The 12,502-nt window shown below is 41.6% G+C and overlaps 1 protein-coding gene across 2 annotated transcripts in view; it reads right to left on the reverse strand.

Annotated features, from left to right (window-relative positions):
- The window catches only part of tgfbr1b (transforming growth factor, beta receptor 1 b), a 75,711-nt gene that overhangs the window by 25,379 nt on the left and 37,830 nt on the right, over positions 1-12,502 (reverse strand). For both annotated transcript variants that reach the window (XR_006826898.1, XM_046061359.1), the window contains exons 2-4: positions 8,316-8,567; positions 3,615-3,884; positions 421-651 (exon numbers count right to left, since the gene is read on the reverse strand). Coding sequence is in view for 1 of the 2 variants with exons in the window: in XM_046061359.1 (XP_045917315.1) it covers positions 421-651; positions 3,615-3,884; positions 8,316-8,567 (753 nt within the window). In the remaining variant the exon portion in view is untranslated. The remainder of the gene's footprint in view (positions 1-420; positions 652-3,614; positions 3,885-8,315; positions 8,568-12,502) is intronic.

Genomic DNA, 12,502 nt, shown 5'->3' on the forward strand with positions numbered 1-12,502 from the left:
CTGTCTACCAGCCTGTCTATTCACAGCGAACGCTCGCCTGCACCAACCTCACCTTTAGCAGAGCTGCTTTTCTGTTTCGACAGCTCAAGGTTCACTATTGTCTTTCTGACACTGTCACTATTCACCCACACTGTCATTTGCATATGATAAGCTTAGTCTGATGAAGATGTAATTTACAAAGGTTTGGAATTTATACAAATCAAAACTGATTTCTTTGATGGCCTCACAATTATGTAATGGGGTTTCTTTGTGTTTCCATTCATGTCTTTGTACAAAGTTATTCCTGTCTGTCCTGCTGGCCCTAGTCTGATTTCTATTCTATTCTTCCATACTGTATGCTAACCCTTATCCTTTCCACACAGGTATTTGTGCAGTCTTATCTTACTGCGGCCTCTCAGAGCTCTTCTGGAGGTTTCTCACCTTTGTTATCAGCAGCAATGAAGCCCAGAATGTTCTCATGTCTCAGCATGACAGTCTGGTAGATCTCAGCCTCACGGAACCAGGAGCGCTCCTCGCGGGAAGAGAAGATCTTCACAGCCACCTCCTCACCACGCCATTTACCCCGCCATACCTCCCCAAAACGCCCTTTCCCAATGCTTTCCTGGAGGATGATGGTCCTGGCGATGGTCCTCTGGACCAGCAGCGGCAGGCCTGGTGAGAAGCAGACAGGAATATGTATATATAGATTTTATTGCTTCACCTATTTTTAATATGCTTAATGTCCTAGTTTTGTTTGCTTTAGAAATTCAGTGTTTTTATTGTCCAGCCTGTGGTTCAGAGCCAGACCTGTCTGAACTGCTATCTTAAAGAGGGACTTAACTTACTTAACTCTGAATCTACTTTTTTTAATTTAGTGATTTATATGTACAGTCACTTAAACTATCCTGCTTCAATTGATCCACAGATGTTCTGGTGGGAAAATGCTCCGCTCTTTTTGCCACTGTTTGTCATTTACATGAGTGCTTTATCTTAATTACATTTACAATAACCATAACTCTGTGGCACCACACACATATTCTGACTCAAAGTAATTTAAACAGCCCACACAGTTATGCAAACACACAAGAGCTCACATATATTGTACCAATCTCTCTCTCACACACACACACACACAATTACGTATTGTGCAATATAATGTAAATAGCTAGAAAAACTGAATCCCAGTTTTTCCTTGGCAGTGTGTTGGTGTCAGTCTCCACAGAGAGGTGCTAAAATATGGCTAGCATAGAGAACAGCTTCTGCCAGTGAGTGTGTGTTTATGCAGCCTGAATGTGGGCCAGCCAGACATTGTAAGAGACTCATACTTCAAGATGTGCTGCTGTACATGTGTGCACACACGCGACTGGGTATGATATTTTAGGTATTTTTTGCCCAGGCTAGGGTTTAAGCGGTTTTTAACAGAAAGCTTTTGAAAGTAAGAAAAAAAATCATCCACTTAACATTCAACAGTGTTTCTCACAGAATGGTACCATAACTGTGGCTAATTTTTAAAAAAAATTGAAAATCAATATGTGGCGGTCAGCGTTGATAATTATCCCATACATTGATTTATTTGTGGGCCGCGACAAATAAATCAATGTATGTGAAACACTGGTTTCACTACCACGCCCCTTCAAGCCCAGAGAAAGCAGTCTCTCCTGACTTTTTAACTATCATATTCATAACAGCAGCCAGGAGTGTGTTTTTTTATAGGTTTAACGTTTCTTTACGCCACCGGCTGAAATAAAAAAATAAAGCAAGTAAATCCCGACTTTTGAACTACTGTTTTTCTGCACATGGAGCCTGTTTATAAGAGCAATAGGCTATTCAGTATTTTTACAAAACGTTACGTAACGCCACCCTCTCCCGACGAGTTCAAGCATCACTGACAGCTGCCGGAGTTTCTTTCTGTAAGTTTCATGATGCTGTGCTGATTTAGCAGATGCATCAGATTCAATAAAGTAAATGTAGAAATGTTCGCGGTTGAAAGCTTTTTGCTCATCGCACAGAGTTTACAATAGACAACAATGTTCTTTGCATCTTAGACTGTGTCTCTCTCCCTCGTTCTCCATTCTTCCTTTAGTTTTTGGCTAGCAGCTGACACGAACAACCAAGTCTGTTGTCGCGCATTCACGTCAAGGACGGTGCGTTCAGTAACGCAATAACACAGCGTTACTTGGATTAGTAACTGTAATAATATAACTGTTTTCGAAAAGTAATCAGTTACACTACTAGTTACTGGGAAAAGTAATAACGTTACTGAGTAACACGTTATCCTGTGTAATTGTAAACACACAAACACCTAATGTGAAACAAATCAAAGTGATGCACAAACATAGTCCTTGTAATTTCCTTTAGTGGACCTGTACCTCACACTGTAAGCTGGACTAAGTAGTAAAGTTATAGTTTGACCTTTAAATGTCAGAAACACACATTGTGAATGAATCACAGCAAATACAAAGTAGCATCCTCAGTCATTACTAAAATATATTAAAGAGGTGGTATTATGTTTTTTTGGCTTTTTCCCCTCTCCTTTATCCTTCCCATCTCCCACAAAAACTCTGCTCTGAACTGCTTGAAAACAGCTCATTTGTAGTCCAACTTTTACTTCCCTTTCTTGTGACGTCACAATGAAAATACGTGTCATAATGCTCCCTGAGCGGCTAGTCCGACACGCCCTCAAAAACACCGGTGGAAACACAGAGCAGCTGCACACACCTCTCCTCTCCCTTCTGAACACTAACTACCCTCCAGGCAGTCAGTGGACATAAAGTTGTTACTGTGATGTAGAGACAGAGCTCAGTTCAAACTCACTACTCTGAAACTCTTGCTCCAGTGCAAATTGCCAACCTGGTCGGCAACATGTTGCATGTGCAACTCCCAACAAAGATCATTTAGAGACAAGATGTATCACTCCACAGCTAAAACAAAGCCTTCAACACACAGGGTGAAAAGAGGAGCTGCAGCAATGTGCAGTATGACAAAAAATATGGTGTTTTTTGAAAATTAAACCATGTAAACCTGTTCTGGTACAACCCCTAAATAAGATTTTGAACGTGAAAATTAGCATAATACCACCTCTTTAAATAGAGCTTATTCCACAACTCACAAAGACTATTTCCTGGCCTTCCTGGTTTCCAGCCAGTGACTGTGCATGGCCACAAAATAGTCCAGCACACGATCGCCCGTAACTACAAACAGTGTACTTTTTACACTCACTTTCTGTATGGATTAAACAAACTAGATAGAATGTGTTAATAAGTGAGCTTTAGAGGTACTGGTGGTATAGTTCCCCCTGCTTACTGTCTTTAATGCTAAGCTAATGTAACCAGCTGCTGGGGGGCACTCTGATAGCAGCCCTGCAACAGACCGTTTTTTCCATTGTTAAGAAGCAATCGGTTGGTAAAAGACATGGTACTGATATGAAAATGAGAGATTCTAAGCATGACTGACTAAAATATATCACAATAACATTTTTGACATATTGCCCAGCTCTACTCCACCCCCAACAACAGTAGTTAGATGTTACAGTTCCTGCAGAACACATATGGGCTAACTGCAGGCAGTTCAAAATAAATCTGAGCTGAGAACCAGACTGTCCAGGAAAACCAGGACCTTGAGGTGCAGCATTGTACCTGATCCAGAGCCCGAGGTGGTCATGTCATAGATGAGGTCCTTCAGAGTTGTTCCAACAGTGATGAAGGGGTGGTCCATGGAGGGGTCCTCTTCGTTGGGCACCCGATGGTGGTGGTGATGATGGGCCCCAGCACCTCCGGCCCCCAGACCCCTGTGGCTGTGGCAAACATAGAACGCCAAGACCAGCAGCAGGCAAAGCACACACACCGGGCCAGCAATCACTGCTGCGAGGGCCACGGGGCCCAGAGGTGGAGTCTTTACTGTGGGGACTGCAGCACAGAAAGGAGACAGACACAGTAGATTACAACATATGACAGACCACAGATCAAAAGGTATGACCTGAGAGTATAGTGGGTTATATCTGGCTTTAAGATCAACACACAGGCAAAATTGATCAACATGTGAGAGATCAAATGAGACCGTAAACTGCTCGAAGGGTGGCATGGCTGGCAAGTGGCAGGGCTAGAGTGCTAGCTATGAGCCAGGAAGCCAACGGGCCAAACGGTGCGGGGGCACATTCCATCTGCTCGGTGATGGGAGATTTGGCCTGTAGCACTCACTCTCTCACACACACTCTCCCTGAAACTTGCTTTAAACTTTAGAATTTTTCTGTAGCATTAAATATTCATAAATAACTAAGGAAGTACAGAGAAAATATCCTTGCTATTATTCTGATTAGCAGGTGGGACCTTGCATGGCAGCCTCTGCCATCAGTGTGTGAATTGGTTAATATGACATGTAAAGCGCTGTGAGTGGCTGGAAGACTAGAAATACAAGTACAGGCCATTTAACATTATTATTTATGAGTCATAAACCCGGCTCGTCAGGACTGCATGGGTGTGGTTTGATCAGATTTGACTGACAGTGTGTCTTCAGACTTTACTGTCATTCAGAGGTTCCTGAATCTTACCCACTTTAACCCAGCATGAAAGCCCAGAGGGAAACACAAATACAGAAATAACCAAAACTGCTCTAAATAAAGCCTATTTTTGAGGAAACTGAATTAAACACTTTTTAAAGTCCTGCAAATAACCTGTCAAGGCTTCTTCCTCTTTTGTTTAACAGGGCAAGGTGAATGAGATTTGAAAAGTATTACTAAGAAATGATCTGACACAAATAATGGTCTCATTCACTGTATTGTGTTGTTTAAAAGCACCACTAATGCTCTCTTTCTGCTCTTTCCCAACTCCACTGTATTACACACACACACTTTCCCAACGCTTGTATGCGACCGCTTCCAGTTATTGAAAACATGGTGATTCTTAGGAAAGATTCTCAGTACTGCTGAGGGTGAGAACCATACCAGACGTGACACAACAACAAACTGCTGTAAATATCGTTACTTAGTACAGCATTCATTTTGTGCATTATTACTCCTGCATGTAACGGAGTGAACGCTGCGAGTGTACGTCAGTTATATTGGGTTGGAGAAAAGAGTAAAATATAAACTCCTGTTGTATGTGATAATACTGGGTAAAAGATAATTTGAACTGGCTTTTTGGGTGGTTTTATCTCCCCAAACAACCCATGGCTGTGAAGTCTTCATGCTCAGTTCCACTGTACATCTTACATCTGTACATTTTAGGATGACTTTTACAGTAAGATATATGCGCTTCTCAATATGAACTGACAGCAATGTCATATTAAAATGTTCCAATGCAACTACAGCGCCTTTCATGCGTATTTGTTTCCTTTTTGGCCTTTGACTTTTGACTGAACTGAGGCATCGATCAAATGGCAGTAGGCAGCTTTCTTTCCATTATTGTCGTTGCCTTCAGTTTTTTGTGCACATATATTAACTTTGGTCAGATCTCAGTATAAATCAGGCTATAGTTATTTTCTGTGAGTTGAGGGAAATGCAGTGGTACACTTGCAGCTGTATTGGGAATGCGGCGGTATCTTGAGTACACAACTTTCTTTGCTTAACCAGACACAGCTGTGAAAGAGAGACCAGACCGACAAATCCGCCAGGAGAGGCATGCATGCACTCTGGTAACCCTACATACTTTGCAAATAAACAGACAGCCCAATTCCTCACAGTATTAGTTGTTATTGTCATTTTACTTCTGCCGAATGTGTCGCATGACAAGTAAAACTAAAACCTATACGTCGATTAAAACGTGACCATGTGTAAGAGTCTGAAGTCCCGGGAGTTTCTCTTCAACATGCTCCATCTCCCAAGCATTAACCAGTGAATGGTTAATAGTCTCACGGCTACAAAACTGAGCCAACTTGGTTAACTGAACTTCGTTCTCTCTAATGAACAACATTTTAACCACATTTTATCACCTTTGACAAACTTCAAATGCTCAACAACTCATTGACTACTCATTTTAGAGCCTATAGTTTGATCTAGTGGATTACACTATATTGAAAGGTGTCAGACCATCACCTCCTGGAGCATACAGACCATCATGGAGAGAAGAGTACTAGAATATTGTAGTCAAGTAAAAGTATTGTTACTTTAAAGAAATTTTAACAAAAAAAAAACAAACAAACAAAAAAAAGTACTTGTAACGCAGTAATTGCGTGTTTGCGCTGAAGAAAATCCAGCATTTTGTGCGGCTTGATTACATACAAAGTCGATGCGAATTCGCTCCGGGAGGTGCGGAAGATGCATTATTGCAATCATCACTGGCTCGCACGAGTTAAAATTTTTCAACTTGAGCAAGAAATTCACTTGGCGCTATGTTGCGAATGCCTATAAGCTTTGAGATTGTCTGGACGTCGCCGACGGCTTCAGAGCGTTTTTTGGAGAGAACCAGGCAGAGCGGGGGAGTGACATGCTGCTGGCCGACAGAGAGCTGCTAAACTATGTGGAAGTGTAGAAGAAAGAGCAGCGCTGCAGCTTTTGGACAAATAAACCCCCAGAGTCAGACTGGATTATGCTCTGACAACTATGCCGTTTACCTGCAGGAGGAGCTCAGAGAAAACTGCTTTTATTAAATTAGCTTTTTACTTTAGTTTTTCGGATTACAACGTTGATTTATCTTCACTGGGGCCTCTCAGCAGCCAGCTGTGAATTTCCGGTTCCAATGTTGTTAGCGCCGGTTGGCACCCAGAGATCTGTTGGACTACTACTTCATATTTATATACAAACCGGACAAAACTGGACACTGCTTGGAGAAAAGAAAGCGAGGAAGTTGAACTACCTGGTGAGTTCAGAAAATGTGTGTCTGTAACTTTATTACAGCTATTGTTGTACTTTACTGTGAACAAGATAGCATAGCCCTGATCGATCTGAACTTTATTCAGAAAACAAACCTTTAAAAAGTTGTTGTTCTGCTGACAGACCTGACAAAGCATGAATTCATATGTTTAACAAATCTGCATTATATTTTAGTTATTTCAGCATCAGTTTGATCCGGTTATTGCAATTAAATCACAGTAAAATGTTGGGTTCATACAGCTGTAGAGATGGCAAGTTGTGTTTATTTGCATTATCGTGTTTTGTGTGAACACTTGGAAGTTGTCCAGCGATAAATCCCCGCAAGGAAATCGTTGAGGATTAAATTTGCCTGGTATGTGAACACACCATAACATTTCTAAAGAAAAATGTTATATGATGATAAATGATGAGTGCCCGCCTCTACATTCATTCGATTGGACAATGCAAAAAAAAAGGGAACGACGTCAGGCGCTTTTCTGCTCAGAATATTTTTCAACTTTGTGCGCTCTGAGCGCTCCTTTGAACACATGAAGCACAGCATGTGCCTAAAACAGGAGGCGCCAGGATGCATAAACAGGCTGCAAAATGCTCACTGCCAATAGAAAACAACAGAAAAAAAGGTGCCTCTTACTGCAAAAAACACGTGCTGTCTGAGCAAAGCCTTATGCTGCAAAATAAATTGCACTGAATGTCAGCATGTACAAAGAAACATCAGCAACTTGCCCAAATGTCCAGACCCACAAAACAGACGCACTTTGCAACCTGTGCCTACAAATGATTATCAATCATAAATATAATACCGCCTTCCTCTGGCTAGCCAATGCAGTTGTATCAACTGTACACTGAGTTACAACAATTAACGAATTTGTAGTAGGGCTGAAACGATTCATCGATCAAAACGATTACTAAAATGCATCAACAAAAATTCTTTGCATTGAGGCTTCGTTTAATCCATATAACACTATAACACAGTTTCGCACGGACATTTATTACTGTCGCACTTTGCGCTTACCCTGTGTGAACATGGTGTGATTGTAGTGGAGGAAGAGAGAGAAAATAGCGAGGGACGAAGAAGAAAGAGTATGGCCGCCGCTGCCAAGCAGAAGTACTTCTTAAAACAATGCATCGATGAAATAATCTGTGGAAACTACAGAGTACTAAAATCATCGTTAGCTGCAGCCCTAATTTGAAAAAAAAAAAAAATATATATATATACATACACACACACACACACAAATTCAATAGGGACCTCGCACGTTCGTGCTCGGGCCCTAAATATTTATGAACAGTGCTAGTAACATAATATAAGAGGACCCACACCCAATGATCATCACTTAATCCAATAGAGGGGAAGAACTTGTCAGTGCAGGTTGCACTGCAACTCATGCTCTAGTTTGTGTCTGTAGTTTATACTTTTCTTTCTCCTAATGCCTCTTGTGAGAGCCTTGTATTGTCAGAATGGTCCTGAAAGGCTTGGATTGTGCACCAAAGTCATAAACAAGTATATTAACTCGAGTGTGTGTGTTTTTACCAGGGAAGTTTTCCGGTTTGGGCTCTTTGTTGCAGTAGTCTGAGGTACAGCACATTGGGTAAATGCCTGTGTCATGTTTGACAGACGGGGCACAGATGAAGGGCCGGTCTCGCGGGATTAGTTCAGTTTCGTGTACACACTGGCGCTGCTCGGTGATAAACCGGCTTCCTGACTTGCGGATGGCGACGAAACAGACGCCATCAGTCGTGCAGCTGGAGTTGGCACTGCAACGGTCACAGTAACACTGCAGGGCTGGAGGAAGAGAAAAGAAAGAGTTAAAATGTGACCGTATAGAATTGAGGCTGAAATTGTTTTTATTCAAATGTCAAAAGTAGATATGAATAGAATCCAACAAAAGGTTTTAACATTTTCTGCACTTTTGTCCCATTTTAGAGAACAAGATGTCTGACATTTTGCCTTGACAGAAAACCTATAAAGCTGAAAGTACTTGAGATGATTCAACACTACTTTTCAATAATCTCTACTGTACATCTCATGGAGTTTGCACGCCAAGTTAACATTTTTTTAATTACATTTTTTTTAATCCATCGTGTGGGAAAACATTTCTTAATAAAAATAACCAAATGAATACGCACTTCTTGTTTCACTTTCCTATGCTGAGATAAACAAGTTTATTTTTTTCACTGTACTGAGCTCTGTTTTTCACTGATTGAGAGGTTTAAGAAACCCTCTGTACAGCGCTTCCTCCCTGATGTGTGCGTGTTTGGGAAGGAACTCTCACTGAGGGAATGTGACACATTACATCACTCCAGTCAAGCACACATAACGCACACGGACACAGCTGTAGTACAGCCGGACAGCACATGGCTGGCATCAGAAAGATTTTTTTTTTGTTTACCGTCGTGCAAACTCCGTATACAGCTGGACATGTAAGTCAGGCCCTTTAGTCCTTTTTTCCAGAAAATGCTGTGATGTTGCGACAGTCTGATCTTACTTGGAATAATTCCTTTTTTAATATTGACTTGCTATTAACAACAGACAGCCAAAGTCCTATCCAATTTCTAGGCTAGACTTTGTTATGAAATGTGCGTGTATTCACAGTGTTCTTCAAAATAACTACCTTTAGTCATTTAAGTGCTTCACTATGTTCTGTCAGTAAAATACTTTCTCTTTGGTAACATCCGGGGGCAGCTGTAGAAAACAAACACTGACAACTCCGTCTCCTCTGTAATGTCAGACGTATAGGCATAATAAATAATGGGACTGACATTTGAAGAAGTGATTCTAGATTTTTCTTATTGTCAACAAATCCCAGGTGTACAAACAGTGAATGTCGTGTGTGTGTGTGTGTGTGTGTGTGTGTGTGTGTGTGTGTGTGTGTGTGTGTGTGTGTCTCATAACCTGATGTCTCTCCTTCCTCTGAGCCTTAGAGCTCCACTGTTGTCAGAAACTGTTAAACCCATCAGTGAGCCCCACTGCTGACCTGGGTCACATGTTCCTTCATCACCATGAACACACGCACTGTAGTTTATTCTGACTCAGTCCCTCATACACCGTCCTGCTGCCCCTGATACTCACTACAGCACCGCATGTGGATTCATCCACTGCTGAAAATAGTCCCCAACAGATGCATTTCCTCCTGTTTGAGTAACGCTTTATAAAAACGACAGTGAGCTGATAGAAAATGAAACTATGTGTTTGTGAGAAAACAAACCACATAGTTGGTTTTCACGGGGAGGGGATCTGTTGATAGACAGTTTTTGAAAATCCCAGCCTTCTCATTTATGCTTTCTAGTTCTTAGTTAGCTGACGCAGTACTAAAGAGTTGAAACCTGAGCATGCATATCGTAACAATGTTTGGTAACTCTACCCACCATTACTCAGTTTAAAGTACCCTCATCTTTACAGACGACATACTGACACAGGTGAAGTGGAATCATACGGCTCATGCTGGAAGAAGAAGCTTATGTTACAGTTTTATTCACGTTGTTCCAGTACAAACAGAATCCCATCTTCTCATCAGTACATATTACAGATGTTTTAAATCAAATAAAAGAGAGCTTTGTCATATCAAGTAAGTTTTTTTTTCTACCAACCAGATAACGACAGTACACCTGATACCTAACATGAGGTAAGCTCTCATCCCAACAGCTCATTTGTAACATTCCTGCTCCCTTATCTGATATTACTTGAGTCCAAATCCAATCTAATTCCCTCACAAGGATGAAGTTTCATCATTGATCATGAGTTTTGTTCAACATCAGCTGGTGAACGGCTTTACTTATACTTATATGGTGAGGACTACAGTTCTAATGTGTTTAACAATTTCATTTTGCTTCATCACAATATGATGCAAAAAAGTTGCCTTAAAGAGGAAACAATTATATTTGAGTCTAAAAAATGCCGCATTGTGCACCAGGCCTCAGGCTGGTCCAATTGTAACACTCTTATCTTCTGCATTGCTAATTAAAGCTAACCACTGCAGCATCTCGCAGTCCTAATGATGCTGCTAACAGTCAGCTAGGAAAAAAACCCAGACACACAATGTTCGGATGCACCTTCGGGGGTTTCGCTGATTTGGGATATTTTAGGGGGTTAGCACATACATTATATAATTTTTCTTCATGTTTCAACTCAATTGAACTCATGGGCATGTGAAGCATCATGGCTGTTTGTCTACATTTCTGAAAAGATGTTGGGGCCACAGGTCAGGTCATCTTTAATCACCTTTCAACACGGGGAAATAGCAGGTTAGATAGGAGCAGAGCCAGGAATGTGCTTAATATAAGGGTGTCTGCTTAGCAATCCCTGAGGCCTCAGACCATTAGTAGTGCTATGAATAAACCAGGTCACTTTCTCTTGTCTCCACAGTGTCCTTGCCCCCAGCACAGGGCAGGCAGAGAGCCGAGAGTCTGGTATCATTATGCAGCTCAGAAACACATCGTGCATGGCTGGTCAGGGTAAAGCAACACACACACCTTCTGAGACAAGACCTCTGAATAATTAACAGGGCAGACAAATGAGCAGACAGTATCTGACGTTGACACAAACATATGGATGGGATCAAGAGTATGAAAGGTACCCCGGTGGAAGTAAATGCCAGTAAAACTGTCCATTGCATTACTGGGAAGAAATAAAACTACATCAGACTGCTAGTGTAACAGTATCCAAGTTTTGATGCAAGAGCCGGCTCTCCATTGTGGAATTCATGGTATTGTCTGGAGGTGAATTCCAGACAGACAAAGTGAAAACAATTACAGCCACTGTGTGTGTGTCTGTCTGTGTGTGTGTCTGTCTGTGTGTGTGTGGTGGTATTAAGGAAGAAGGAACAATGTATCAAGCAGTGGACGGCAGGAAACTGCTATATAAAAGCCAGCTGATACTCATGTCGGCTGACTCAACCTCAGATAAGTCTGTCCCACTAACAAACAGCACTGTCTCACCGAGGTATGTCTCAGATGTCTAGACTAGAAAACAGCTCAAAGGTTCTACATGTGGTAGTATATTAAAAGCCCCTGCTACTGGGAAGTGGTGGTTCAAATGTCCTGCATAATTCCTTATGGCACTTTCATTCCTGTATGTTACGATGTTAAGAATTAAGGTTTTAATTTGTTACTGGGTGTTCAGACAGGGCCTGTGTGGTTTAATTAGAAAGGTACTTTATTGTACTTTTTAATTGTCACATGTAGCAAAATTCATTCTCTGCATTTAACACATCAAGGGTGCTGTGCAGCGCCCGGAGAAGAAGAATTTTACAACTCTACAGAGTTATCATTGTGACAATCTTTGGGTCCTCCGTCTCACTGAGGGCCAGTTAAACAGGAGAAGTGCCCCATTCAAGGTGCAAAGCAATCTCGTCTGAATGTGCACCTTGCTCCTGAATGTGGCATTTCAGGAAAAGTTCATCCTTTTTGTGCTGGACGATTCAGCGTTTTATTCTTTGCAGGAGGCCCCTGTGTCAACATCCTTGCTGTGTTAACAAAGTGTTTTCATTGAAATGAATGAGTACTACTGCGGGTTTCACACTGTGTTTGACAGCAGAAACAAAGGCCCCCTCCACTATCATCATACCAGACAGAGTCTACAGCCATGCTAGCAGCACTGAGGCTGTACGTAGGCACAGCTGTGGATGGAATGGCTGATGGGAAGGTCATTACTTTTGCAGTTATTTGATCATAAACCAAAGTATGAGCAAACAATGCCCTTTTCTTTTGACCTGATGGTGG

Source organism: Micropterus dolomieu, linkage group LG01, assembly GCF_021292245.1.
Source record: "Micropterus dolomieu isolate WLL.071019.BEF.003 ecotype Adirondacks linkage group LG01, ASM2129224v1, whole genome shotgun sequence".
Taxonomy (NCBI): Eukaryota; Metazoa; Chordata; class Actinopteri; order Centrarchiformes; family Centrarchidae; genus Micropterus; species Micropterus dolomieu.